Genomic DNA, 27,850 nt, shown 5'->3' with positions numbered 1-27,850 from the left:
CGTGTTTGTGCGTTAAAAGATCCCGGCTCCCCATGAGCCGTGCGGCCCCCCCGTGCCCCACTGGGGGCCAGGAGGAGGGGGGGGGGGGGCACAGCCAGAGACCGCCCCGGGGTGCTGGGGGGGAAGGGGGGGCACAGCCAGGGACCCCCCCGGGGCGCCAGGGCCGGGGGCCGCTGCGTAATGCCCACTCGCTGCTCCGCTCCCCGAGGCCGCCCTTGCCTGGGGGGAAGCTCCGAGCCCCCCCCTCGGAGCTGGGGGGGGTTCCAAATGCCGTGGCCCCCCCCCGCCCCCGTGCGCCCCTGCAACCCCAATCTCAGCCCAGCAGAGCACAAAGAGCCCCCCCTCCCCCCCCCATCTAGTATATACAATATAAGGTATAAATAGATAAATAACCTTCCCCCCCCCCCCCCGTGCCAACAGCGGAGCCCCAGCAGTGGGCGCGGAGGGCGAGGGGGGGGGGCGATCCCCTTTGCCCCCCCCACCCCCAGCTTTGGGGGGAGCAGGGCCAGTGCCCCCCCATCCCCTGTTCCCCCCCCCTCAGCCCCCCCAACCTTGCACCTTGGCACATCGCACGGCCGGGGGGGGACACACATGAGGGCAGGGGTGCCCTGCGTCCCCCCCCCTCCGCCTCCCCCAGGTGACCCCCCCCCCGCCAGGGGCGTTCTGCAGCCACAGAGGGGATGGGGAGAAGGGGGGGGGGGGGGGGGAGAGGAGAAATGGGGGGGGGGGGGGCACATCCCAAGGAGGGGCAACCAGAGGCGCTGGGGCACGGCCACCCCCCGTGGGAGGCTGGGGGGGGGTAGGGGTGTTGGGGGGGGTGGGGGGCTCACATTTAAAAACAACGAAAAATCTAACACTTGAAATGAGGTAGGTTTGGGTGCAGAAGCTCCTTGTGTCTGGCGGGGGCCCTCGCTGCGCGCGCGCCTTTTCCTCCCGCGTCGCTCCGCTCGCTCCGGGGCTCATCCGAGACGCACAAAAAGAAGAAGAGAGCAAAAAAAAAAAAAAGAAAAAAGAAAAAAAAAGAAAAACAAAACAAAACAAAACAAAAAAAAGGAACCGAGGCGAGCTCTGGCCGCCGCCGGCGCACGACGGGGCAGAGCCCGGATTGTCGAGCTCAAGGAGTCTGTGTTACCTTGGTAATTAGCGAGCAAATATTATTAAGGTTTGTTTCTAAAAATCCAGGCCGGCGGCTCCCAACTCGCTCCGGCTCCGCTGGGACCGCTCCTGCTCCCCCCCCCCCCCACCTCCGTGGCTCCCCCCGCCACGAGGGAGGCGGGCGGGGGAGTGAGGGGGGGGTTGGTTTTTTGGGGGGGGGGGGGGGGGGAAGGGGAGGCTCGCCAGGCCCCCCCCCCCCTTCCTCGAAGGACGAAGCAAAGAAAACCCTGAGTTGCCAGTCCGTCCGTCCGTCCGTCTGTCCCCGCTCGGGCCGGGCCGGCGGCCTCCGTGCCCCGGTGGCCGCCATCAACCGCCCTGGCACCTCCGTGGCCCCGGGGCCCCGTCCCCGGCGGAGGGCCCTTGGGGGACACTGGCACGTCCCCGAGAGGGCTCCGAGCCACCCCCGGCCCCCCGTTCTCTCGCAGCTAGTTCATCCACTTTCGGCAGTTCCAGGCTCCGCAGTGGCAGGGGATCTTGTGCTGATCGTCCTCGAAGTCGAACTGGTAGTCGTAGGTGAGCTGGGGGGAGCAGGGAGTCACGCACGGCACGGCCCCGCGCCCCAAAACCCCCCCTCTCCACCCCCCCCCCAACCCCGGCCGCCCCGTGCCCCCCGCCTGACCTCCTCCCCCTTGGGGATGCGCCGGCTGGAGATGATGATGATCTTGTCCTCCTTGTCGAAGGTCACGACTTCGGCCACGCAGTTGGGGGCGCACGAGTGGTTGATGTACCTGGGGGTGGGTGGGAGGGGGGCACGGCGGCATCAGCACCGAGCTGGGGGGGGGGAGGCACCAGGGGTCCTCTGCGGAAGGGTTGGGGGTGGGGGGCATGGCCCCACGCTCACCTGGCCGGGCCCCCCGTCAGCGTGGCGTCAATGACGTGCTCGTTGTTGATGCGGAACATGTAGATGCCGCGGTTCTAGGGGGGGGGGGATAGAAGGTGTGAGACTGCTGCCCCAAGCCTCCCACAACCCCCCCACGGCCCCCCAAAACCCCCCCAGGGCCCCCACCTGCTCCTCGTAGATCTTCTCGCGCCGGTTGGCCACCTCGTTGCGGATGATGGTGCCGATGTACTCGATGACCATGGTGTGCTTCTCGATGTCCTTGGCGGCGTAGAGCCCCAGGCCCTGGATGCGGGACCGCGCCAGGTAGACGTTGTTCTTCCACTCCGTCTTCAGGCGCCGGTACTGGGAGGACTTGGAGTGCACGAACTGCTTGCTGTAGGGCGTGTTGGTCTCGCCCGTGAACGTGCTCTGGTAGGCCTTGGACATGCTTGTGCTGTTCAGGGTGTGGGGCCTGCCAAAGGAGCAGGGGGGGGACACAGTGGGAGGGTGTCAGAGCCGAGGGGGTGCCCCGGGGGATCCCGGCTCTCCCAGGGGCCCCAGCCCTCGGCGCCCCGCTCACCGCTTGTAGTGGGTGAGGATCTTGGGCTCGGCGCGGGCGCAGCCGGTGGGGTTGATCATCAGCGGCAGCTCCATGAGCGGATGGCGCCCGTAGCGGAACAGGTAGTTCTGGCAGCTCTCCACGCCGGGCAGCTGCCGAAGGAGGGAGCCGAGGGGCCGGGGGTTGAGCGGCAGCACCACGGCCACCCCCAGCCCCACCGGCACGGCCGCCGGTCCTTTCTCGAGGGGGCTGCAGAGGGGAAACACCCCCCCCACCCCAAAGCCCCCCGGCCCAGCCCTGGGACCTACCGACTCGGCGATGCGCAGCACCGCGTGCACCGTGAGGCCGAAGAGCTCCTCGCCCTTCAGGTACTCGGGGAAGAGCCGCAGCATGTCGGCCTCCTTCCTCATCATCGCCACCGGCTCGATGATCCGGTTCCAGACGGCTGCCAAGGGAAAAAGAGCGGGGACTGAGCCACGGACCCGCAGCTCGAGGACGCTTTTTACCCCGTTCCCCCCTTCCCAAAGCAGCCGGAGGCTCAACCGCAGCTCTGGGGAGGAGGAAGGCAGCACCAGCATCTCCCCATCGTGCTCACCCTGCGGCGAAGAGTCGGAGAAGACCAGATCCTCCAGGCCCTGCTCGATGACCTGCACGACGAACTCGGGGCGGCCGTTGTTCTCGCAGATGGTGCAGCGGTAGCAGCAGCGGCGGTTGTTGGTCCGCAGGCTCCAGTAGATGCGCGTGGCCTCGTAGCCCACGGGGTAGAGGGCCGTGACGCTGTGGAAGTCGGCCATCTGGTGCGGCAGGAGCTGCCCGATGGCGTGGAAGACCAGCCCGCCCACGCGGAACATGTGGAGCCGCTCGCCCCGCTGGATGATGCTGGCGATCTGCTTCACCTCGTCCCGCTCGATGTAGACGCGCCGGAAGACGGTGAAGGTGCTCAGCTCCTGCTCGCAGGGGCCCTTCAGCTTGTGCAGCGGGCACAGCATCGTCTTGTCCTTGAAGAACATGCACTTGGCGCGGATGGCGCAGGCGAAGTGGTAGACGCTGGGGCAGCGGATGCGGTTGCAGCTGTTGGTGGCGCCGGTTTTCTGGCACAGGGAGCACTTGGTGAGCAGCCCGCGGTGCAGGGCCACCTCCACGTTGATCAGGGCCCCCCCCTGCGTCTCGTAGACCTCCGTGGACCACAGGGCGCAGTTCAGGTGGACCCAGAGGTCGAGGTCGAGGTTGAGCAGGCGGGCCGGCCCGTCCGTCGCCCCGTCGCCCTCCTCGTGGCAGAAGCAGCACTTGCGCAGGTCCCGCGGCACCTTCTCGGGGCGCAGCGTGGTGCCCAGCTTGTCGATGAACTCCGCGATCTCCTTGTCGCCGTCCCGCTTGGCCCCCCCTTTCTGGATGGTGACCAGGAAGCGCAGCCGTTTCCACCGCACCCCCTTCCACTTCTTCAGCCGCGGCCGGGCTTCGTCCCCGTCCTCCGGCGGCCGCGAGCGCGGCTTGAAGCGGGGCGGCGAGTGGGGGGCCGCGGCCCCCTCTTCCCCGGGGGCTGGCGAGGGGGCGGGGGGCAGTGGCGAGGGGGGTGCCGGGGCCGCCTCGTGGGCAGCCTCGGGGTCGGGGACTCTGGCGGCCTCGGCGGGGCTGGATGGGGAGGGGACGGAGGGGGACAAGGGGGGCGAGGGCTCCTGGGGCATGACGGAGAGCTGCCGCACGTCCAGGTTGGAGACGTTGTTGACGTAGCCGTGGTGCAGGGTCTTCTCGGGCACGGGGCTCTCCTGAGGCACGGGGGATGCTGTCAGACCCCCCCATCTCCCCCATGCATCGCAGTGGGGGGGTCCCTGCAGCAACCCATCGCATTCCCAGACCTGCAAGGACCTCCCCAACCCTTTCCACGGGACCCTGGGGTGACACGGTCCCACAAGGGCCTCAGCACCTCTCCACGGGCAGACCTCAGTCCTCCAGGCACCCCCACACACACCTCGGTCCCAAAGGGCTCCCCCTCCAGTGCCCCCACGTAGCCTCGCAGGCACCCCAAAACCCTTTTCCCACGGCCACATCCCCACGGAGACCCCCCCTACTCCTCTCTCATGGCCGCAGAGCCCCCCCCAAGGGACCCCAGGCCCTGCTGACCTGTCTGAGCAGCGTCAGGAGATCCAGCTCGCCCTTGAGGCTGTACCCGGGCAGCACCGCATCGAACTGCTTCAGCCACTCCGAGCTGCTCTCCGGCACCTTCCCGGCCAGCGCCACCTTCTCTTTGCCCCCCAGCATCCCTGTGACAGACAGCCTGTCACAGGGCGTCCAGCACGGGGACACCGGGTGCCCGGCCTGGGGACAAGGGACCCGTGGTGACGAGGGACAAGGTGGATGCTCACCGGCCACGTCCACCTCCACCTTCTTAGCCTCGACCACGGCCGCTCGCATGGGGCCGTCCGGGAACAGCACCTCGTAGGAGCTGGGGATCTTCACGCTCAGCAGCTCGGCCATGGCCAGCATCACCCCGTTGAGGTTCTGGATGGAAGAGGGACGTGATGGGTCCGCGGCCCTGGCTGTCACCGCACGGGGACACCGACGGTGCCCCCGGTGTCTTGCCGGCCTCATCCCCTCGCTCACCTTGGCGGCTGCCGCAGACACGGTCAGCATGACGGAGACCTCGCTGCTCTTGCCCTTCTCCCACGGGGCGCCCAGGCCGGCTGCCCCCACCTTCCCCGGAGGTGTCCCGAAAGGCTCCGCGGCCTCGTAGGGCTTCGTGTCAGGGAACACTGGTGTGGGGAGAGGGGGGGGTCAGAGCCGTGCGGGCCCCACCCGACCACCCAGGCGACAGAGAGCAGGGTACGGCGACAGGGGCAGAGAGCACCCAGCACCCATGGGTGCAGGGAGCAGCTGGGAGAGCACCCCATGGACCCCTCCCCAAGGACCCTTCTCCTGCCCCACCTTGCCCTACCCATCCCTATCTCCCCTCCTACAGGTCCCTACGCCCCACAGACACCCTCCCACCCGATCTGCGCCCCCCCCTGCAGACCCCCCTGCCCTCCCTTACTCCCACTTGATCCAAATGAACCCCCCCCACCCAGTCCACGTGCCCCAGAGCCCCCTTCCTCACTGATCTACGTGCCCGCCCGCCCCCCTCCTGCCTTGCCTTGCATATTCCAGGCCTGTGCCCCCCCGTGCCCCCCCGAGCCCACCTGGGATGCTGGCGCGGGGGATGATGGGGATGATGGGGGACAGCACGCGTTCCTCCAGCTCCGGCTTGGCCTCGCTGAGCAGGGGGAAGCGGAGCAGCTCCTCGCCCAGCACGCTCTCAGGGGACGAGGCCGGGACGATGCTGTCGGGGGAGTCGCTCTCGTCGTCGCTCTCCATCCTGCGGGGACGAAGGCGTCACAGCCGTGCTGGTGCTGGCCAAGCGGCCGGCGTCACCCCCCCACCCCAGGGCAGGGGGTCCCCGAGGCCAGCAGCTCACCTAACATCCTCGGTTTGGTTGTGCGGGGGGGTGGGCAGAGCCGCCAGCAGGTCCAGGCTCTTCACCTCCACAGCCGACGTGTCTGCGCGGGGAAGGGACGAGTGTCACCGGGGTTGGGGGTCCCCCAAGGCGGCAGGGGTGGGGGCATGCCACCCAGCACCGTCCAGGCTCACCTTTCTGGCCATGGGGCTCGCGGGCCGGGTCGGGGTCCTTGGGCTGCTCGCCCAGCTCCTCGGGGGCCGTGACGCCGTTCACCATCTTCTGCTGCACGGAGGGGGGCGGCGTGGGGGGCAGCGAGGAGGGCGGCGTGGGTGGGTTGCTGAGGTTGTTCTGGGGAGGGGGACAGCGGGGCGTGAGCACGCTGCGGCGCCCCAGGGCCCCCAGATCGGGGCAGGGGACACGGCTGCAGCCTCCCCCCCTCACCTTGGTGAGCAGCTGGGAGTAGTAGTCGGGCACGCTGTCCAGCACGGCGCTGCCGAAGGCGCCCCGCAGCTGGCTCTTGCCGTTGATGGGGCTGCTGCCGAAGGGCGCGAAGAGGCTGAAGTTGGCCGTGATGGTCGGCTCCGTCAGCGGCAGCAGCGAGAGCTCCTGGGGGCAGAGCGGTGAGCTGGGGGGGATGAGGACGGGGACGGCCCCACGCCGCAGCCCCGGCCCCCCTCTCCGTACCTGTTTGAGCTGCTTCATCAGCGCCTCGCCGGGCCGCAGCCCCTCGTCCTTGCGCAGCTTCTTGCGGGAGGCCGGGACCCGCTCGTTCCCCTTCTGCACCCGCTTGGGTTTGGTGACTGCTGGCTTGCGGGCGATGGAGGGGTCCTGGGGAGGAAAAGAGGAACGGGAGCCGTGCTGAGCGCAACCCCGGGGGCTCTCTGTGCCCGGCCCCATCCCGCAGCACCCTGCTCACCTCCCGGCCCAGCAGCACCGACTGCGGCCGCGGCTCCATCCCGGCGCCCCGGCCCTCAGCGTGCCCGTTGAGCTCGCCCGGGCACTGCGCCGAGAGCTGCACGTTCTTGGCCCTCAGCAGCTTCTGCAGCAGGAGGTGACCGGCCTCGGAGCGGCCACCCGGCACCAGTGGGCTGCTGCCTTGGGCAGCCCCGGGCTCCCCGTTGGCCTCCAGCCTGGCTGCCTCATCCCCCTCCAGCTCGCCTTGCACCGCTGCCGCCGCTGCCGCCTCCTCCTTCGGCTCCTGCTTCACTGACACCTGGGGGGGCTCGCCCGCCGGCACAGCCCCGTTGACGTGGGTCTCACCGGGGTCAGCCGGGTCGGCACCGGGTGCCTCGGGGTCCCAGGGGCCACGCGCCGCATCGGGTGCTAGCCCCTGCTCCGCCGGGCTGGGGACCGAGGCTGGGACCCCCGGTGACATCTTCTTTGGCTCTTGGGGACTCTGCTCGGGGCTGGCCAGGTGCTGGGGGATGCAGCCTGTGCCCAGGGGCGAGGGGGCCGGCGGTGTGGGGAGCCGGACGAGGCCAGGCTGGGGGCCACGAGCAGCCAGGGCTGCCTGCACCAGCTCAGCCAGGGGCTGCTGAGGGGTGCCGGTGGGGGGCTGCCCCCGTGCCTGCCCGCCCGCACCCTGCTCCTCTGCTGGGGCACCCGGCCGGGCCTGGAAGAGGGGTCCCAGCGGGCGGGGAGGCGGCTGGCGAGCCTGGGGGCTGTGCTCCGGGGCCTGCCCGGGGAAGGGGCCGGGCTGCCGGAGCGCCTGGCTCTGCTGCAGCAGGCTCTGCTGGTGCCGCTGCACCAGGAGGGCCTGGAGCTGCTGCTGCTGCTGGGGTGTGAGGTGCCGCAGCTGCGGGTTTTTCGCCAGGACGCCCTGGAGCTGAGCCCGGATCTGGCCCATCACCGGCCCCGGCACCTGCCCCAGGAGGCCTGGGGACAGCGCGGTGGTGGCAGTGGCCCCCGGCTGTGGCGCTGGCCCTGCTTTGGGCTGCCCGGGGCTCTGGAGCCGCGGGGGCTGCGGCTGGCCCTGCAATGAGCCTGCCGGCACCTTGCCCGTCCCGCAGCCCGTCTGCGGCTCTGCAGCCCCAGCGGTGTCCCCGTGCAGCTGCGACAGCTCGGGGCGCGGGGCCCCGGGGCTCTGCGGTGGGGCTAACAAGGGGCCCGGTGCAGTAGCCGCCCGCAGCCCCGGTTGGGCAGGCAGGGAGCCCAGGACACCCGGCTGTGGGGAGCCCAAGAGGAGCTGCTGACCTTGCCCCAGCTCAGCCTGGTGCTTAGGGGCTTGGGGCTCCGGCCCCCCAAGCCCTGGGGGGTTGAGGGCTCCCTGCTGCTGCTCCTGAGGGCCCCCTCCGTGCAGCTGCCCCCCGCTCTCGTTGCCCTCAGCGGGCAGGGCGCTGCCATCCGCTCCTCCGGGCTGGTCCTTGGCAGCCAGGACCACAGGGGCCGGCTGCATTCCCTGACTCAGGTGCAGCACGGAGGGAGCCTGGCCCATCGCCCCATGCTGCTGAAAGTGCTGGATGGGGGGCTGCCCCTGGCCCAACCCCAGGAGGCCCGGCTGGGCGGCTGCCGAGTTCTGCTGCTGCGGGGCCAGCAGCGCCCGCGCCTGCCCCAGCTGCTGGGAGAGCACGAGGCGGTGCCCCAGCATCCCCGGAGGCTGCGGCGCCAGCTGGGGCGACCCCAGCACCCGCTGCTGGTGCTGGGCAAGAAGGACCTGGCGCTGGGGCGCGGGGTGGCCCAGCACCGCCTGGTGCTGCAGCCCCGGCGCGTGGCCCAGCAAGCCCGGCTGCTGCTGCTGCTGCTGGGGCGAGAGCTGCTGCACCAGCAGGCTCTGCTGGCTGCCCATCACCGCCGGCTGCTTCGGCACCATGGGCTGCCCCACGGCCCCCGGCTGCGGGGCTGCTGCCGCCTGCTGCTGCCCTACCATAGCTGCGGGCATCGAGCCTTGTCCCATGACGCCCGGCTGCTGCATCGAGGTCTGGGCCATGACGCCCGGCTGCTGCATCGAGGCTTGTCCCATGACACCGGGCTGCTGCATCGAAGTCTGGGCCATGACACCGGGCTGCTGCATCGAAGCTTGTCCCATGACACCCGGCTGCTGCATGGAGGCTTGTCCCATGACACTCGGCTGTTGCATCGGAGTTTGTCCCATGACACCCGGCTGCTGCATCGAAGCTTGTCCCATGACACCCGGCTGCTGCATGGAGGCTTGTCCCATGACACTCGGCTGTTGCATCGGAGTTTGTCCCATGACACCCGGCTGCTGCATCGAAGCTTGTCCCATGACACCCGGCTGCTGCATCGGCGTCTGTGCCATGACACCGGGCTGCTGCATCGAAGTCTGGGCCATGATGCCCTGTGGCTGCATTGAAGCCTGTCCCATGACACCTGCTTGCTGCATCGACACCTGCCCCATGACGCCCGGCTGCTGCATCGACGCCTGTCCCATCACACCCGATTGCTGCATCGACGCCTGTGCCATGACGCCCGCTTGCTGCATCGACGCCTGCCCCATCACACCCGACTGCTGCATGGACGCCTGTCCCATGACGCCCTGTTGCTGCTGCTGCAGGGACACCTGCCCCAGCATATTCTGCTGCTGCTGCAGTTTCTGGGCCAGCTGCATCCTCTGAAGCTGCCTCTCCTGCATCAGACGGCTGTCGGCGGCCAGCCCGCGGAGCGCAGGGTTCCCGGGGAAGAAAGCGTTAGAGGTGCCGGGCACCGGGGCGTTCCCCACCGCCTGCTGGCCCATGAAGGACAGGCCCTGCTGCACGGCCATGGACACGCCGCCCTGGGGCAGGCGCAGCCCCCCGGGCTGCCCCGGCTGCTGGCCAAGGCCTTGGGCACCCACCACGGCCCCCGGCGGCTGCTGGACGCCGTGTGCCGAGAGGAGCTGCCCGGGGAGCTTGGACATGAGGCGGGGGCTCTGTGAAGGGCTCAGGGCCATGACGGCCGAGGCTTGGTGCTGGTGCTGCTGCTGCTTGTTGCGGTACTCGGCCATGAGGTTGGTGTGCTCCTTCTGCTGCTTCCGCACCTGCGGGGGGGGGGGGGACAGGGGGGCATTAGCACCGGGGCACCCCGCAAAAAGACGGGGAGCCCGCCCACCCGCCCGCGTAACCCTACCTGGTCCAGCTGCTTCTGGATCTTGCTCTGCTGCTCCGTAACCAGCTTCAGCTTCTCGGCGTCGGCCTCGGGGAACTCCCGGCCGGCCTTCTTGGCGGTGCGCTGCTTGGCGCAGAGCGCCTTGCGCGACTTGCGGTGCGCCCCGATCTGCTCCTCCAGCACCTTCAGCTGCATCTGCAGGAGCTGCTGGGTGTGGAAGAGCCACTCCTCGTACTGCCGCTGGTCGGCCTCGTCTGCGGGAGCGGGGAGAGGGCTCGGCTCAGCAGGGTCCCCAGCTCCGGAGCCCAGCTCAGCCCAGCCCGTGCAGGCAGGACGAGGCCTTGCCCCCTCTCCGTGCCGTTTCGGTACTCACTGATGACGCCTTGTGCGAAGGTGGGGGGGTTGGGGCGAGCCTGCGTTGGGTCGGTGCCGCTCCGTTCCTGGCACAGAGGGGAGCATTGGTGACGTGTGCCGTGCTGTGCCCCCTCCTCGGTGTCCCTGTCTCCTCCCCACAGCTCCCCAGGGGACCATGAAGCTGCTGGCCGGTGCAGCTCCTGCCCGGCAGGGACCCTACCCCTCACAGCCAGGCAGTCCTGGGGGGGGACCCGTCCCCCTGTGCCCCCTGCTCACCTGCCCGCTTCCCGCCAGCATGTGGTTCTGCATCTCCGACACGGCCGGGCCTCCCGAGAGCCGCTGAGCCAGCAGGGAAACCTGTTGCCTTTGGGGAGGCGCAGGGAGAAGGGATGAGCCGAGGCCGATGCGCCCTCACCCACCCCATGCCCTCTGCCCGCCATGCCCCTTCCCTTACCTGTTCATGCCTGGGGCCACCCCGATGCTGCCCTGGGCCATCACCTTCTTGATGCCCTTCAGCGCCACCATTTTCGCCTTGGCAATGGGGTCCATGATGTCCTCGGCAGCAAACTTATCCAGGTCTGCAAGAATTGGGAAGAAATTCACCCTTTGCCGCACCACGTCCCCAACCCACGAGAGCCCCACGCCCCAAAAAGACAAGCCAACCACCCCGGCTGCCTCCGGGACGGCCCCACGCAGCTGCCGGGGCCAGATTCAGGCTGCGGTGAAGGCGATGCCCCTACCTGTGTCTGGGAAGAAGCTGTTGGCCAACTGCTGCTGCATGACGAGCTGGGGGGGCTTCAGGCCCAGGGAGGGCGGCTGCACCCCGGCCATCGGCTTCTGCACGAGCACCTGCTGCTGGCTCTGCTGCGGCTGCGCCAGGGCCACCTGCACGCCGTGGGGGGCTGCCAGGACGTGGGGCTGCCCCGGGGCCATGCCCATGTGGGGGGCCAGCGCCGGGCCTTGCTGGGGAGTGCCGAGCCGGGGGGGCTGTGGCGGCATCAGCTGCGGTCTGGTCACCAGCCCCAGCTGGAGGGGGGCCTGCGGGGTGCCCAGGCGGGGCGGCTGCGCCTCCAGGGGCTGCCCGGCCGCCGCCGCGTGCAGCATGGGGTGCCCTGGGGCCGGGAGGTGTGGGGTGCCCCGGGGCAGGTGGGCTGACATCTGCTGCTTCTTCTGCAGCTCCTTCTTCTCGTGCTCCAGCAGGTCCTCGATGAGCAGCGGCAGCTCGCTGGCTACCAGCGAGCTCTCCATTTTATCCAGGTCATCGGCTGGCGAGTGCCGGGCGCTGCCCAAGCCCAGCGCCCTGCTGTCGAGCTCAAACTTTTCCAGCAAAGGGTTGCTCTGGCTGCCCAGCTGGGCAGGGGCCAGCCCGCGACCAGGGCCAGCATAAGGGTCCTTCTCCAGCACAGAGCCGCTGTTTGGGAAATGAGTCAAGCCGAGGCGAGCAGGGCCGGCGCCGGGGCTCAGCAGGGTCTGGCCGGGCTTGAGGGTCATCCCCACAGAGGCAGAGATCTTATCCGTGCCCTGCAGGGCCTCCGACTTGACGGGGACTGGGAGCCGCTCGGGGCCACCGGCGGTGAACTGGCAGGGCGATGTCTTCAGGCAGCCTTCCTCCAGCTTGGGCTTGACGTCGGTGGGCAGCGCCTTCGTCTCCAAACCCTGCGCCTTGAAGGCTGGCTCGGGTGCCAGCGCGGTGCCAGGCGGGCAGGGAGCGGGCCCCAAGCCCACCCCCGGCACCAGCCCTTCCTTGGGCACCTCCTGGTTCTCCGCCGACGGGGCCGCGTCTTTGCCGTCGTCAGGATCAGGGAGCTTCAAGCTGGGTCCCGCTGGCTCCGTCTTGAGCTGGGCCTCGCGCTCGGCCTTCTCGTTGGCTGACTCGACCAGGCGCAGGTGCTCGTTGAAGATGTCCTTCTTGTCACCCGTGTCCAGCTCGGGGTCGGTGTAGGCCAGCAGGTCGAACTCGTCGCCGTTCAGCAGGTCGTCCAGGTGGGGGTCCGCCGTCTCCAGGCTGTCCAGGTTGCCCAAGTCATCGTCCCCTTTGGCCACGTCCGGATCCAGGCTCAGATTTGCCAAATCGTCGTCGTCTTCCAGGTCCTTGTGGGAGCCGAAGTCGTCGTCCAAATCGGGCTCCACCGGCACCTCGCAGGGCAGCCGTCCGCCCTCCAGGCTCAGCTGGCTCTTGCCCGGGGCCGGAGCTGGTGCGGGGCCTTCCTTGGGGCCCTCGGGGCGCAGGGCAGAGCTGGAGGAGAGCGGGCGCGGGGGGACGTGTTGCAGCTCCAGGCTGGGGGTGGGCAGCGGCACGGGGGGCACCGCCTTAGCGTGCAGCTGGTGGTGGCTGTTGCTCATCTCGGCGCCTTGCGGCGAGGCGGGCGGCAGGGGCACCGGCATCTTCTGGGGCTGCAGCGCCGGGGTGGGGAGCGCCTGCATGGGCATGGCGGGGGCGCAGAGGGGCTGCGGGGCGCCCTCCTCCCCGGGCAGGAAAAAGCGAGGCCGGGGAGCCTGGGGAGCGAAGGGGGAGCCCACGACCCCCCCAGGCCCCTTCTGCACGTTGTGCCGCAGCTCGATGAAGGGTGCGCCCAGGGTGCCGGGCGAAGCGGGCACCGGCTCGGGAGGAGTTGGCAGGCGGGCGCCCAGGCTGCCCACGGGGGTGCCAGCGGCTGGGGGGGCGAAGCGGGAGGTGACGGGGAGCCGCAGGGCCGCGGCTGCCTGCTGCTGCTGCTGCTGCCACAGGTGCTGCTGCGGGGACGGCGCCGGGAAGACCCCGCGAGGGTAAAAGGCCTGGGGGGGCCCCACTGCCGCCCTGCAAGACACCGCGGTGTCAGGGGCAGCTCAGCACTGCCCCGACCCCGACCCACCGTGCACGGGGCACCCCGCAGCGTTCCGATCCCCTCCAGCCGCATCCTGCGGACGTGCAGCTACCCCATCCCTCCGGAACAAGTCCCGTGAGCAGGAGCTGGGGGGGCACATGGCCCTCGTCCTGCTCGTTTCTGAGCCGCGTGCGGGGCGCTCACCTGCCGTTGATGTCCAGGGCAGCCGGGGTGGCAGCCGGCGGGGGCCGGGAGAGCCGCTCGTCCTGCCCGAACGCCGCCTGCACCATGACCGAGCCGGGCAGCTTCCCGCTGCCAGCTGCGGTGGCCAGCGACCCCAAAAGACCCTTATCCTAAAAGAAAAGGGCACAAGCGTCACCCCGGCCATCGGTTTATCCCGAACCCCGAGCCGAGCCGTGTCCCCGTGCCCCCCTACCTGTGCCGGCTGGTAGGCGGCCATGCCGCGGCTCAGCTCAAAGCTCTGGCTGCCGGCCTCGGGGGCCCAGCCCGCGGGCGAGGGGGTGGCAGCGGCCACCGCGCTCTCCTTCTCCTGCCGCAGGCTGTTGCGCTGGATCTGCTGGCGGATGAGCAGCTCGCGGAGCCGCTGGCGCTGGGGGAAGCAGAGCGTTAGGAGCAAGCACAGGCGTAGAGCAAGACCCCACTGGCCCCGAGATGGGGACAAACCAACAGACCTTTGGCTGCTGCCCCCACTCCGGCGCCTGTGCTCCCTTTGCAGCTCTGGAGGGCTAACAAACGTGGAGCTGGGCTCTCTTCGATCCCATTACCAACCGCGATGCCCCACGTTCCTCCCTCGCAGCCCATCCCAAACCCAGCCGGATCCCACGCGACCCCCTGGCGAGCCCTCACCTGCCTCTGCTTCTCCAGCTCCGACTGGCTCACGGTGGCCATGGCCCCGTCCTGGCTACCGGGCAGCTCGGCCAGGTCCCGGTTTGGGGGCGCCGTGAGCCCCGCAGCCGCCTCCTCCCTCTTGTCAGCCCCCAGGGCGGCTCGGGGCAGGAAGGCGATGGCGGCGTCCGGCTGCTGGGGGGGCGCTGAGGGCTGCTGGGGCAGCACCGAGGGCGGCCGGAGGGGCGAGAGGCTGTAGGTGGTGTCGGCAGCCCCGGCGCCCGGCCCCAGGGGGCTGCCGGCCTGGTGGAAACCGGGGGACGAGGCGTAGGCTGAGCTCTGGGGCTTGCCGGGGACAAAATGGCTGTTGATCCCGTGGGGCTGGTGGGACGGGGAACCCTTGAGCGGCTCCGAGACGGCCGGGGGGAAGGTGAAGCGCATGGGGGGCTGGCTGCCCGGGAAGACGCTGGCGCCGGGGGAACGGGCGAAGGGGGGCTGCTGCTGCTGCCCACCTGGCACCTTGGCGTGGGGCTCACCCGCTGGGGTGGTCCCAAAGCCCCCGCCGGCCGCCGGGCTGTGCGAGAGGGGCACCGACTTGAAGCCCGGCTCCGGCATTTGGGGCCGGGGCGGTTTGTGCAGGGGGGTGAAGGGGTCCCGGGACTGGGGCCGAGAGGGGGGCTGGGAGTAAGGGTCCGGGGACTGGAAGCGGGGGGTGACGGGCGACTGGCAGAAGGCTTCGTTGGAGAGCGGCCGGGGCGTGAGGGGGGACTGGGAGCTGGACTGGGACTGGGGGCTGGCGGGGACGCGGGAGAAGGGCTCCGAGGGCAGGGAGCGCGGCGGGAGGGCGCAGCAGGCCTCGGGAGGGGGCTGCGGCCGGGGCGTCAGCGGGGGCTGCGCGTAGGGGTCGGGGTAGGGCGACTGGCGGTAGAGGTCGGGGTGGCTGGGGGACGAGGGGGCCAAGGGATGGGGGTCGGGGGGTCGGTGCCCCAGCCCCGGGCTCTGCGGCTCTACCTGAGAAACCCGCGGGGTCATGGGGGCTTTGAAGACGTCGGCCGCCTTCAGCTCCGCGGCGGAGAGGTGGGGGCCGCCCGGGGAGTCCCCGTAGCCCATGGTGGGCGCATAGCCGGGCGAGCAGACCCCCAGGCTCCCCCCTCCCTCCTCCTTCTTTACCTCCAGGCCCTTCTTCTGCTCCCCGAAAGGCAGGGGTGAGAGCAGGGCCTCGGGAGGGCGGGCGCTGGGGCTCCCCGGCACCGAGAGGTTGTCCAAGGAGGGGCACCGGGGCTTTAGGAAGGGGTCAGGGGTGCCGGGCTGGTGCCGGGGGGTACCGGGGGGCGTGGGGTGGAAGTCGGGGGGCTGGGAGCCGGGGAGAGTGCGGGGAGCGGCGAGGGGCTGAGCGGGGAAGGGCTGGAAGGCAGCGCCCGCCGTGGGGCTCTGGCCCAGGGGCGAGGGGAAGCGGGGCTCCAGCGCATAGGCGGGCGCCGCGCCGTAGGGGTCGTGCGAAGGCACTTGGGCAGGGGACTGGGGGGGGAGCTTGAGGAAGAGCTCGCTGGGCGATTCTGGCCCCCCGGCGGCCCCCGACGGGGGCTTCAGGAAGCCCTCGCCCGTGGCGGGGGGGCTGCCGATGTAGACGGGCTGTGTCCCCGGCGGCACCGGGATCCGCAGGTGCAGCGAGGGCCTCTCCGGCTTGCGCAGTCCCTCCCCTTTGGTCTGCTTGTTGATCTGGCTCTCGGCCTGCTGCAGAGAGAGCCCGGCCGTCAGGGCCGTGGGGACGCAGCACGCCGACCCTCCCTGCGGGCTGGGGAAGGGGCTAACGGGGCAGGAGGGGGGGCGCCAGGTCCCCCCCCCAGGGCTAGGACAGGGCCGCCGGGCACCTCTCGCCCCAGCACGTACCTTCTGCACCTTGTTGATGCGATGAGCCGCCCGGTTATCTTTGGCCTTTTGCTAACAAAAACACGAAGGCAGCTGACTCGCAGCCCCGGGGAGCCCCCCGTGCCCCCCACCCACCCCATTGCCCCCCGGCACTCACCAAATAGGGGGCTTTGTCCGTGGCGGGGACCTTCCTCCAGAGCTTCATGATCTGCTTGCAGCGGCTCGACCAGTCTGGGAGTCCGGTAGCAGCAGAGGGTACAAGAGGAGGAGAAAGTCAGCGTTAGCCCGACGAGCCCACCCAGAACCCTGGGGGGATCCCCCTTATCCAGGCAGCAACTCCGTCCGCCCTCCCCCCCGGCCCCCAAAGCCCCTCCCAGAGCCCTACCTGGATAATCCTGCTTGAGGTTGGGGAAGTTCATGTTGGCGTAGAGCACGGGGGAGATGGTGGAGAGCTCGCCGAGCTCCTCGTCCTTCTCCCAGCGCTGCAGGCTGCGCTGGTTGTAGGACAGCCCGTCGCCCTCGCCCTCCGTCGTGGGCGTCGTGGGGGTCGAGGGGGTGGTGGTGGCCGAGCTGCTGGCCCAGGGGCTCTCGGGTTCGCAGTGATCCGGGCTGAAGAAGCCGCTCCGCTCCCTGCGGGGGGGGACAGGGTGTCACGGGCAGGCAGGGCATGGGGAGAAGGGGGCCCCTGGGCATTCAAGTTGTGCTTGAGGAGTCAACCTCAGCCCCCCCCCCCCCCCCCCGCCACCCACTCACCGGTTATCGAGGAACGGGGACTGGCAGACTCCCGAATATGACTCCAAGGAGACAGCACCAGAGAGCGAGCCCAGAGAAACGCTCCCTGCGAGAGAAGGAGACGGTCACGCAGCGGGCAGAGCACGGCCTCGAGCCCACTTGATCAGCCTTTAGCAGTACAAGACCCCCCCCCACCACGCGCCCCCCAAAAGCTTTCGCGTTCATTCCCAGCGCAACAAGGAAGACCCAGAAGCCCGAGCCCTTGCTGGGCCACAGCCACTGCTCCCGTTCAGGGAAGAAAGCGGGGAGGAAGACGCGGCACGGCAGCTTTCCCAAGGCAAAGGGAGGGAACTGCCCCCCTCCTGCACCCACCGGGACTTCCCCGGGGCTCGGGGCTCTGCTGCTTCCACCCACCCTGCCCCGGCAGCTGGAGGTCTCCCGGCAGGAACGGCCGCTGCGCCCGGCTGGGGTCCTGCCCCGCGCCCCCGGCCTCCATCCCCGGCGCCACGCAGTTCAGGGGCTGCTCGGCGCGCTCGGCCGAGCCCAGCACGTCCTTGAAGAGCTGCTGCACGTCCTTGCTCTCCATCTTGGGCAGCTCTGCGGGAGGACAAGGGGGAGCTGAGCCCCACCGCCGGGAGCTGGGGAAGGAACTGGGGGGGCGTCCTGGCCCCCTGCCCCCCAGCGGTGACGGGGGGACCCTGGGGGACCCTCACCTTCCGTGGGGATCTTGTCGAGGTCGGAGCTCAGCGCGCCCTCCCCGGGGGTGGCCGGCTTCTCGGCGTCCCCGGGATCTGGGGAGTTCTTGGGGTCGTCGGTCCCTGCAGGGAGCAGTGAGCGTGATGCCCTCAGTGGCCAGTCTGGGACGCCCCCCCCCGGACCCCTCCAGGCCCCCACAACACCCCCCCAGCCCCCAGCCCTATTGCGCAGACAGCAACCCCCAGATCTCCAGGGCACGCAGAGCGCCACCCCACCCAGGGGCACTACTTTCCGCCCTGCCTAGAGCTCTAGGCCGCCCCTCGAAGGCCTCCGGAGGCTCCTAACGAGCCCTGACCGGGGGTGAAGGGGTCCCAGGGGGGTCGCAGGGCTCACCCAGGTCCTCGGCCTTTGTGTCGTCCTTGCCATCGTCATCGGGGGCTGTGGCGCTGCCGTCGGTGCTGTCGTCCCCTGCCAAGCACCAGGCTTCAGCAGGGCCGGGCTGCCTGGTTAGGAGGGGGGGCAACCCCCCCGGTGTCCCCTGACCCCCTTGCTGCCCCCCGACCCACACCTTGTTGTCCCCCGGTCCCTCCCCGGTGCCCCCCGACCCACACCTCGCTGTCCCCCGACGCCCCCCCAGTGCCCACAGCGGGTCCCTGTACCCCAGTGATCCCCCCCTAATAACATCCCCGCCACCAGGGCTGGGACTCCCGCTGCTCCCTGCTCACCTCGGGGGTGTGTGGGGGGGTCCCTCCTGTCGGGGGGGGCTCCCTGCAGCGCCCCGGCCACGCTGGGGTCCCCCTTGTGCCGGGGGGCTCCCTGGCCTAGGGAGGGGCGCGCTGCGCCGTCCCCCACGCCGCCCGCCGCCAGCAGCGCCTTCCTGCTCAGGTCCATCAGCGCCTTCCCAAAAAACGCCTCCTGGCCAAGGAGGAGGAGGAGGAAGAGAAGTTGGTGCCACCGTGTCCCCTCTGCCCGCTGCGATCCCCTCACCTCCACCCCACCCAGCACGGTGTGTGTCCCCCCCCCCGTCCTTCATCCCCATCCCCGTCCCCTCGCCATCCCACCTGCAGGTATGGGGGGAACATGTCCTCCAGCTTGCTCTTCTTCCTCCCCCGGCGCTTCTTCTTCTCGTCCCCCTCTGCCGAGCCCGGATCCAGGCCACCCTCCGCAGGGAGGTCCCCAGGAGTCCCTACAAACGGCAGCCCCGTTAATTCCTCTCCGTGAATGAGCTCGGGGCTGTCCTCGTGCTGCAATGAAGGGCTCGAGCACGGCTCCATCGCCGCACCCCTGGGCGCACCCCTCCTGTCCCTCTCCGTCCCCTGAGGACACCCAGGTGGCAGGGGGACAAGGGGAAGGGGCTCTGCGGGTCCCTACCGTCCTCCGGGTGCCCCTCGGCGCTCAGCCCCTCGCGCCCCACTTCAGCCAGCACCGCCGGGACCTTCTTCAGGCGGGTGTGGGACTTGCGCTGTCGCACCATGAAGCCGCCGATGCCTGGGGGGTGCAGAGCAGGAGGTGGGGGGTGGTCACGGCAGCTCCAGGGCAGCCCGGCCGCGTGGGCAGCAGCCGTGGGCAGCACTCACCCGGCCGGTAGGGTTTGCGCTTCCTCTTCTTGCACTCGTCCGGGTCCTCCAGCCCCTTCCCCGAATCCGCGTCAGCCCCCACGTCCCGGTCAGGGCTGGCCAGCGCCTCCAGTTTGATCTCGCACTCCATGTGCTCGACCCCCACTGCCAAAAGGGGAGCAGCGTTAGCAGGGCCCCCTCAGCAGCCCCCTTTCCCGGCTCACCCCCTCCCCAAAAACACACCTTCAGCCTTGAGCAGCTCATCGGCGTCCAGGTCGCCGTCCTTCTTGTCATCGGGGCCCAGGGGGTCTCCCCCCTCCAGCCCCCCCTCCCCGTTCAGGGCGCCCAGGCGTGCCTTGCGCTGCCGCCGCTTGTGCAGGGGCGACATGGAGAGGTTGCGCAGCACCGCCATGCCCGTCTCCGTCAGCCACACGCCCTCGAAGCGGAAATACTGGGGCTCTGCGGGGACAGAAACGGGCACTGGGTGCGTGAGCGGCACCGGGAAGGTCCCCGGGAAGCCGGCAGCACCGAGCACAGCACCACACGTACCTGGCTCCTTGGCCTTCGCGGAGATCTCCGAGGGAGGTGCGGGCACTGCAGGGGAAAAGCAGGCGCAGAGGTGAGGCCGTGCTGCCCCACAGCCCCCAAATCTCACGGAGGACCCCAAACCTCACGGGGTCCCCCTCCCCGGGTGCTCACCGGCTGGTTTGACCACGTAGGGCTGGCAGGCGCTGCAGTCGAAGCCTTCATCTGCCGCCTGCTCCACCTCTTCCTCCGTGAAGAGGCTGTCGCACGCCGCATGCAGCCACCTGCGGAGAGCGGGGACCCGTCACGTGCCCCGGTCCCCCCACAAAACACCAGATCCACAAAACCCCAAGCTGCCCCCGTCGATACGTTCCTGAGCAGGGCTGCTACCCCGCGCAGAACTTGAAAACACCCCCAAAGTAGGCAGAAATCTTTGGGGTGAGACCCCAGCAATGCTGCTGGACGCTCAGAGATCCCAAACCTCCTGCGCGGCACCGAAGCTTGGCAGAGGCGCACGGAACCCCAGCGCCACCGCAAGCCCTCAGTGCGTGCGGCGACCGAGGGGGCTGCATCCCCCCCCCCCCCCCCCAAGCCCTGGGGCTCACCGATCGCAGTGCCGGCACTGGATGAGCAGGTCGTCCTCCACGTACTTCTCGCGGCAGAAGGGGCAGACGACGAGGCTGGCGCAGGGCGCGCAGTGCGTGTAGTTGTTCTGCCACTCGCAGTGGAAGCCGGGGGAAGCTGCCCCGCACTGCACGCAGCACACACACCTGGGGGGGGGGGGGGAAAGCAGAGGGCTCAGCGCTGGCCCCTCGCCGCCCCCACAGGGCTCCCCAGGGCCCCCCACGCACCATTTGCACTTCCAGCCCCCCTTGGGCACGGTCTGCAGCGGCGGGTCCAGGCAGTACGTGTGGTAGCTGATGTCGCAGTCGTCGCAGAGCAGGAGCCGGGAGGGGTCGGAGGCTTTGCCGCACACCTCGCAGACGATGCACTCCACGCAGCGCCAGCCCTTCAGCAGCATCACCTTCGTGATCTGGGGGCGGCAGAGCGGCCACGTGAGCCTCGGCACAGCCACGGGGGTCCCGGGGGTGGCACGGCCACAGGGGACGCCCCAAAGCATGCGGCAACACATCCACGGGGACGTGCCCAGCACCTCCCCAGGCCCTGAAGCGCCCAGCCTGAGCCCCCCAAGGGGCACAGCCCGGCATGGGGGGGACACAGCCCTCCTCACCTTGCTGTTGACGCAGTAGGGGTGGTAGCACTGGGAACACTGGGAGCAGGCCAGGAGGTGACCCTCGGCCCCGCGCCCGAAGCTGCCGCACACCACGCACATGTCCTGCAGGAGGGGGGCCGTGAGAGGAGCCGGGGGGGGGGGACGACAGGTGCCCATCCCACCCGTCCCGCAGCACGCCGGTTACCTGCATGAGCACAAACTTGTCGGTGTTGGAGAAGAGGACGACCGTGTTCTGCATCGTGTCGTCATCGTCCTCGTCTTCCTCCTTGCTGGGCGAGCTCTCCACGTCGGCGAGCTGCGGGTAGAGCGGGGGGCTCAGGGCAAGGGGCAAAGCTGGGGGCTCAGGGCCAGGGCCCCCCCTGCTTGCCACGCGGCTTGGGGAGCGCTGGCCACAGCCTGGTGCTAAACCGGGGCGCGCGAGAACATCCGAGAGCAGCAGCCCCCTGCCTGCAAGCCAGCCCCTCCCTGGCAGCCAGCTCCGCACCAGCCCTACCCCGGTGGGGTGAAGCCCCCAGCCCCGCAGCGCAGCCCCAGGCAGACCCCCCAGGCCTCCCCCGGGACCCCTGCCCGCCCGTCGGCCCAAGGGCTCCCGAGCCTTTCTAAGGGATTGGGGTGCTGGGGATGGGGACGGAGGGGACTCTCGGCTCTCAGCCCTGCCACCTAGCAGCTCGGGGACACCCCCGGGGCCCCCCGCCTCTGCCCCCAGCCCAGCCTTACTGCTAGGGTGTCAACGGACGAGGTGGTCGACTTCAGGCGTGCACGGCCCCGGCCCCGGCCCCCGTGGGACCCACCTCGGGGGCGCCTCCGCCCGGGGAAGCTGCTGCTGCGACCCTAGGGCCAAGGGGAGAGGGGGGGGTTACGGCAAGCTGGGGGCGACCCGGCCAGACCCCCCCCCACCATCGCGCGCGTCCCGGCTGGGGCAGAGGCAGCAGAAGGGCACGGCCCCCGTCCCACCCCATCGCGCGCACGCGGCCCTCGCCTACTCAGGGCAGCCCGGGGAAGGGGGGCACGGCCCCAGCGGGGTGGGGCGGTGGGGTGGGGTCCCCCCCTCTGTACCTGCTTGACACGGGAGCGCCCCGGGGAGCTGCGCCGCCGGCTCTTGTCCCCGTCCCCTTTGGCGGCCGGCTCGAAGAGCAGCGAGTCGTCGGTCTCGGCGCCCAGCGGCAGCGACCCGGCGTCCTCCTTCTGCAGGCTGGCGTCGGCCGAGGCCAGCCCCAGCTCGAGGGACAGCGAGCCCCCGCCTTCGGGGTCCGGCGAGCCCAGCAGCGGCTCCGAGCCGGGGAAGCTGCTGCTCGTGTCCCCCTGGCTCAGGTTGGAGATCTCGTTGAGGATATCGGGCCGGGGGCGCAGGGCGGGGGGCTCGGGGCCTCCCTCGTCACCACGCTCCAGCAGCTTCTCCCCAGCCGGGCACACTTCCATGGGGGTCTCGGGGCCCAACTCCTCCGGCTCCAGGAGCAGGGGGGACCCCTTGGATTCAGGGTCCCCCCCCGCCCGGCCTTCCTCCAGCCCGTCCTCCTCGCTCAGCGGCGGGGAGCTGCCGCTGGTGCCCTCCCGCTCCAGTCTCGGCGCTTCTTCTTCCTCTTCCTCCTCTTCCTCAGGCAGGCCCGGGAAGGGCCCCAGTTCTGGGGCTGGGCTGATGTGGGGGCCATCTCCAGGGGGGCTGCTCGGTGACCCCCCCTCATCACCGCCCGTCTCCATCTCCTCGTCCTCGGGGGGCTCGGCGGGGGCCGGGGTGCAGGCGGGGGAGCCCAGGGGGGGTGGCGGGGAGCCAGGGGGCTCCGTGTCCATGGCAGTGCCGGGGCTGCTGGGGGGCTCGGGCACCTCATCCTCCTTGGCGTGGGGCGAGGGGGCTGGGGGGCGAGCGGGTGACACAGCACAGAGATCTGGGGGTACAGAGGAGGGGACAGTGACACAGCCTGCAGTACAGACACCCCCCCCCCCCATGAGCTCCCTGTCTCCAGACCCACCTGGGGGAGCAGGGGGCGGAGGTGCGGTCTCGGGGAGCAGCAAGGGCTCGGGCTCCAGCTCCATCTCCTCTTCGGAGGGCACCTCCGGGGCCAGGGCAGGCGCTTCCTCTGCCACTACCACCTCGGGGAGGAGACCTGCGGGAGGGGGCAGGGGTCAAGGAGGGGGGCCACAGGGGTCCCCTCGCCCCCTGCGCCCCCAGCGGGGCGGCAAAGCACACGGACAGGCAACGGGCTGAGGGAGAGGCCCACGCGTGAGACCCCCACGGGCCCGGGAAACGGGACGGACGCAGGGGTCCCCATTCACCTGGCGGCTTGGGGTCTTCCTCGGGGGACAGCTCGCTGGGGAGCGGCTCGGCAGGGCGTAGGTCTTCCGGGGGGGGTAGCTCATCGAGGAGAGGCTTGTCGGGGAGCAGCTCATCGAGGGCTGGTTCGTTAGGGGGCGGCTCATCAACGGGCTGCTCGCTGCGGGGCGGCTCCTCGGGGGGCTGCTCGTCGAGGGGCAGTTCCTCGGGGGGCTGCTCGCTGGGGGGCAGCTCGTCCAGCGGTGGCTCCTCGGGGGGCTGCTCATCAATGGGTGGTTTGTCGGGGGGCTGCTCACTGGGGGGCAGCTCAATGGGGGAAGGCTCGTCAGGGGGCTGCTCGTCGGGGGGCGATTTGTCCAGGGGCAGCTCGTTAGGGGGCGAGATGTCAAGCGGAGGTTTGTCGAGGGGCAGCTCCTCCAGCGGTGGCACGGCGAGGGGCATCTCGGTGGGGGGCATCTCGTCGGGGGGCGCCTCGTCAAGGGGCGATCTCTCGAGGGGCAGTTCGTCAGGTGGGGGCTCGTCGGGGGGCAGCACGCAAGGAGGCGGCTCCTCCGGGGGGTGCACATCGAGGGGCAGCTCTTCAGGGGGCGGCTTCTCGAGGGGCAGCTCTTTAGGGGGTGAATTCTGGAGGGGCAGCTCTTCGGGGGGCGGTGGCTCATCGGGGGGCACCTTCTCGAGGGGCAGCTCTTCGGGGGGCACCTTCTCGAGGGGTGGCTCGTCAAGGGGCAGCTCTTCAGGGGGCCTCTTCTCAAGAGGTGGCTCATCGGGGGGAGACTCGTCGTGGCCTGGGGGTGCCACCTCAGCGTCCCCCCCCGGCTGCAGCTCCTCGTTGCTCCCCGCAGGCTCAGGCTCGGCTGGGGGCACGGGCACCTCCTCCAGCTCGCTGCGATCGGGGGCCACCAGCCTGGATGGGGGGCACCCGGTGAGGGGAGCGGGGCTGCAGCCACCCCAGGGTCCTCCCATCCCAGCAGCTCCCCGTTTTTGCCAAGGGGGAGCACCCAGCCGCTCCCCCCCCCCCCCCACACCCCCCCCAGTGCATCCCAACTCACGCCTGGGCCGCGGGGTCCGGTGGGGGGGCTTGTCCCCGCGCCCCGCAGGCTCCCTCCGTGCCGCGCCGCTGCTGGCAGCCCTCGCACACCGAGTAGCTCCGGTGCCACTGGCAGCCGGGGTCGAGCTCCGGCGGGCGCCGGCCGCAGTCCGAGCACACCCTGCAGCTCTGGGGGAGGGCAGAGGCGCGTCAAAGCTGGGGCAGGCACCCCCAAAGCCCCCTAAAGAAAGGGGGGGGCAGCGGGGGCGCACCTTGCACTTCCAGGAGTCGGCAGGGACGCCCTCGATGGCCGGCTCCATGCAGAAGGTGTGGTAGCCCTTGTCGCACGCCTCGCACACCAGCATCATGGAGTCCTCGCCGGGCTGCCTGCGGGGCACGGGGCGGGGGGGGGAGAAAAACCGTGAGCGCCCCATCCTCCCGCGTGCCCCTGGCGGCTGGCGGGGAGCCGGGCTCACCTGCAGGTTTGGCACACTTTGCACTCGGGGCACTGCCAGCCCGAGCGTGTGCGGGGCGTGAGCGCGATGTCCAGGCAGGCGCCGTGGTAGTGCTGCCCGCAGCTGGTGCAGAAGAGCAGGTCCCGCGCGTCGCCCAGCCCGTCGCACACCACGCAGCGGGCATCCTCTGCGCGCGGAGAGAGGGGCGTCAGGGCCCCCACCGCTGGCAAACCCCCCCTCCCAGCCAGCCCCGAGGCCCGGTTCTGCTTCCGTGCCCCCTCGGGAGCAGGACCCAGCAGCCAGGCCGGCGACCCCGGCCCGCACGCACCCATCTGCGCTGCCTCAGCCACGTGCTCGGGACACAGGAGCCGAAAAGTCTTCATGGACTGGAAGGAGCCGCTGGCGGCGGCGCAGGGGAAGTGGTAGAGCCGGGGGCAGCCGGCCGCCCAGCACGGGATGGTGGCCCCCCTCCGCCGACAGTGTTCACATTTCTGGAAGGGGAGCGGCCCGGCGGGGTCAAGGCTGGGGATGAGGTTGGGGGGGGGGGGGGGGGGGGGGAACGCTGCCCCCCTGCCCCCCGTATCCCCTGCTCCCTCCCCGGGAGCCGCTCACCTGTGAGATCCCTGAGAAAACAGCTCTGCCCACGCCGGCCAGCCCCGCTGCGGCACGCTCCACGCCGGCGGACCAGGCTGCGCACCAGCGGTGAACCCAGCAGTGCCCTGCGGGGAGGGGGCGTCAGGGACCGGGACCCCCATGGGACTGGGACCCCCAGGGGGCCACGGGACCCCCACGGGATGGGGAACCCCCACGGGACCCCCACTCACCCGTCGGCTCGAAGAGCTGCGCCGCAGACACTTGCTCGGAGAACCCAACCTGCGCCAGGTCATCGCCTGCCGGCTCCGGCTCCCGGGGGCCTTCGCCGGGCCCCTCGGGGGGCTCGAGCCCCCCCAGGCGCTCGGGCCAGTCGGGCTCGGGCTCGAAGCGCTGCAGCTCCCGCTGCCCGTGCAGGCTCCAGTCCCCACAGTTGCAGAGGGCGCAGCGGCGGGCTGGCGTGCTGCGAGGGGGCAGAGGGCGTCGGGGACGTGCAGAAGCCCCCCCCCCCCCCCCCCCCCAAAGGCTCCACGCTGCCCCTGAGCCCCCCCCCCGAGTCCTCACCTGCCGGCCTGCGGAGGTCCTCTCGTGTCCGCGCTCTCCGGCCCCGGCCCCGCGGAGGCTCCTTCGGGGGGTTTCAGGGGGTCCCCCTCGGCGCTGCCCATCTCCTCCGAGGGCGCGGGCGCGTCGGCTGCGGGGAACGCGGGGGTCAGCAGCCGGTTGGGATGAGCACCCACGTCCTGGGTGGGGGGGGGTCAGAAAGCACCAGCCCCCCCCCCCCCCCCCAAAAAAAGCACCCTGCCCCTCGCTCACCTGGCGCATCCGCGTCCTTGTCCTCGCCGGTCGCTTTCTGTTCGTCCATCCTGCCTCCTGCGTCCCTCCGGAGAGGCGCGTGGCTGCGAGGGCGCGAGAGTCGTTAGCGGGGCTACGGAGCCCTTTGCGTGCCCCCCCCAGCCCTTTGCGTGCCCCCCCCCCCCAGCCCCTCAGAGCAGCCCCCCCCCCCCCCCCCCCCCCCCCCGCCCCAAAGCACTCGTAAAGGGGCTCGGCCCAGCACCGAGCGTTGCTCCCCATAACCAGGTTCCCCTTCCCCGGGGGGGGGTCTCTAAGACCCCGCATCCCACAGCCCGCTCCCCCCCCATCACCGTGAGCCCCCCCAGGTGTCCCCCCCCCTCCGGGACATGCCGCAGTGATGCCCGGGTCGGGGCGGGGGGCAAGTGGGGCAGCCCCGGGTATCTGGGGCAGCGCATTCCCCTCCGCCGAGGCCACGTGGATCCCAATTAAACCCGGGGGGGGGGGGCAACCCCCACGTCGCCCCCCCCCCGGGGTGCAGGGGGCAGCAGAACCCCCCAGGGAACCCCCCCCAAGCCCCCCCCACAGACCCGTCGGCTCCACCAGGCAAAGCCCCCCCGGTGCCCACGTTAAAACCAAGGGGGGGGGGGGGACATGGGGACAGGGTGGGGGGGGCACAGCGGTAACGGGAGGACGCCAAGACCGGACCCCCCCCCCCCCCCCCAGAACCACCCACCCCCGTGCCTCAGTTTCCCCGGGGGGGGGGGCACCGATCCGGCTGAGCCCCCCCAGGACCACGAGGACGAGACACGCGGTGGGGCGGGGGGGGCCAGGGCCGTGCCCCCCCCCCGGGGGAGGATTTCCCACGCGCCCCCCAACCCCCCCCGGGGGCTCCGCTCGCACCCAGCCGCGCACCGGGAGCACGACCCCCGGGAACCGGGGGGGGGGGGGGGGGGCACGGTCAGGAACCGACCCCCCCCAGCTCCATAACGGGGGGGCACCGACCCCCCCCCGCGGCTCCCCACCGGGGAACCGGAGAACCGCCCCCCCCCCCCCCCCTTCCCGTTTGGGCCCCACCGCGGCTGCGCACCGAGGCCCGGTTTTTTTTTGGGGGGGGCTCCACCGGGTGCTAGCAGCGGCGGGGGGGGGGTTGGCCCCGCACCCCCCCGTCCCCAAATCCCGGTTCCCGGTATCCCCGGTGTGGGGGGGGGGCCGCGCGCTCCCCGGAAGGGCCCCGGCGTGCACCGGGGCCACGGATCCGGTCCGGTGGGGGGGGGGGGCAGCGCGTTGCGCCCCCCCCCCCCGTTCACCCCCCTTCCCCCTCCCGGTGCCCCCCCCCACTACCACCACCACCACCTCCCCCGGTACCACCGGGGCCCAGCCTGAAGCCGGCCCAGGCCGCCCCGGTGGCGCCAGGCCCCGGGCCCCGCCGCGGCCTACCCCGGGCCGTACCTGCGCGCTCAGGCGGCGGCTCGGCGGCGGCCCTCCCCCCGCGAACCGGCGGCGCTTCGAGCCCCGGGCATCACCGGGGGCCTGCCCCGGGGACCGGGGAGGGGGGGGGCGAGGGGGTTGGGGGGGAGCGGCGGCGGCGGCCCCGGCCCCCCCCCCACCGGCGGGGCCGCCCCGGACACAAAGGGGAGCCCCGGGGGCCTCGCTCCCGGGGCCCCGCCACCGGGGAAGGCCCCTCCGCCGCCCGTCCGGTGCCCGACGAGCCCGGAGGCTCCCGGCTCGGTGAGGCGGAGGCGAGGCCCCGGGCCGGGTAACGGAGCGGCGGGGGGGGGGGGGGGCCGGTGCGAGCGGCGGAGACTTTTTCCCTTCCGGGGGGGGGAAAGGGGGAAGCGGAAAACGGGAGCGGAAAACGCGGGGCCCCGCCGGGAGGGGAAGGGGGGGAGGAGGAGGAGGGAGGGGGGGTGAACGGGGTGTGGGGGGGGCCGTCCCCGGTGCCGCCCCCGCCGCTCCTTACCCGCGGCCGCCCCTACGCCGCCGCCGGGGCCCGGGCAGCGGGGCGGGAGGCGCTCCCCGGTGCGGCCATTTCCAGAGGAAAGTAGGTCCCGCCGCTCGCCCCGCCCGCCGCACCGGGGCCGCCGCAGCTCCGCTC

General features: G+C 71.3%; 1 protein-coding gene across 4 annotated transcripts; it reads right to left on the bottom strand.

Annotated features, from left to right (window-relative positions):
- Window positions 1-1,313: 1,313 nt before the first annotated feature.
- On the bottom strand, window positions 1,314-27,850 carry KMT2D (lysine methyltransferase 2D). Of its 4 annotated transcripts, none has more exons than XM_083814117.1 (55): window positions 27,716-27,850; window positions 25,777-25,859; window positions 25,528-25,654; window positions 25,197-25,426; window positions 24,985-25,091; window positions 24,701-24,863; window positions 24,394-24,559; window positions 24,190-24,304; window positions 23,940-24,106; window positions 22,893-23,794; window positions 22,589-22,723; window positions 21,678-22,504; window positions 21,339-21,452; window positions 20,806-20,916; window positions 20,619-20,723; window positions 20,239-20,420; window positions 19,993-20,157; window positions 19,562-19,671; window positions 19,412-19,456; window positions 19,106-19,321; window positions 18,884-19,027; window positions 18,678-18,794; window positions 18,368-18,492; window positions 18,032-18,221; window positions 17,700-17,774; window positions 17,324-17,428; window positions 16,983-17,207; window positions 16,632-16,716; window positions 16,264-16,508; window positions 16,036-16,109; window positions 15,900-15,950; window positions 14,031-15,743; window positions 13,600-13,773; window positions 13,368-13,516; window positions 11,100-13,156; window positions 10,814-10,937; window positions 10,636-10,723; window positions 10,379-10,445; window positions 10,027-10,259; window positions 6,881-9,937; window positions 6,649-6,792; window positions 6,406-6,570; window positions 6,156-6,312; window positions 5,983-6,064; window positions 5,708-5,883; window positions 5,136-5,284; window positions 4,898-5,033; window positions 4,656-4,795; window positions 3,130-4,300; window positions 2,843-2,979; window positions 2,556-2,686; window positions 2,162-2,447; window positions 1,997-2,070; window positions 1,775-1,883; window positions 1,314-1,673 (listed from the first exon to the last, which is right to left on the bottom strand). In XM_083814117.1, exons 2-55 carry the CDS (start codon window positions 25,823-25,825, stop codon window positions 1,581-1,583), a joined length of 16,284 nt encoding a protein of 5,427 aa, XP_083670243.1. In that variant the 5' UTR covers window positions 25,826-25,859; window positions 27,716-27,850; the 3' UTR covers window positions 1,314-1,580. The 4 variants fall into 4 exon arrangements, with proteins under 4 accessions (XP_083670243.1, XP_083670242.1, XP_083670244.1 ...); XM_083814116.1 differs by having other exon boundaries at window positions 17,025-17,207; XM_083814118.1 differs by lacking the exon at window positions 27,716-27,850 and adding an exon at window positions 27,205-27,541.

Source organism: Anser anser (assembly GCF_964211835.1).
Source record: "Anser anser genome assembly, chromosome: 30".
Lineage (NCBI taxonomy): Eukaryota > Metazoa > Chordata > Aves > Anseriformes > Anatidae > Anser > Anser anser.
Note: the sequence above shows the minus strand (reverse complement) of the source record. Positions and strands in the feature narration are given on the sequence as shown.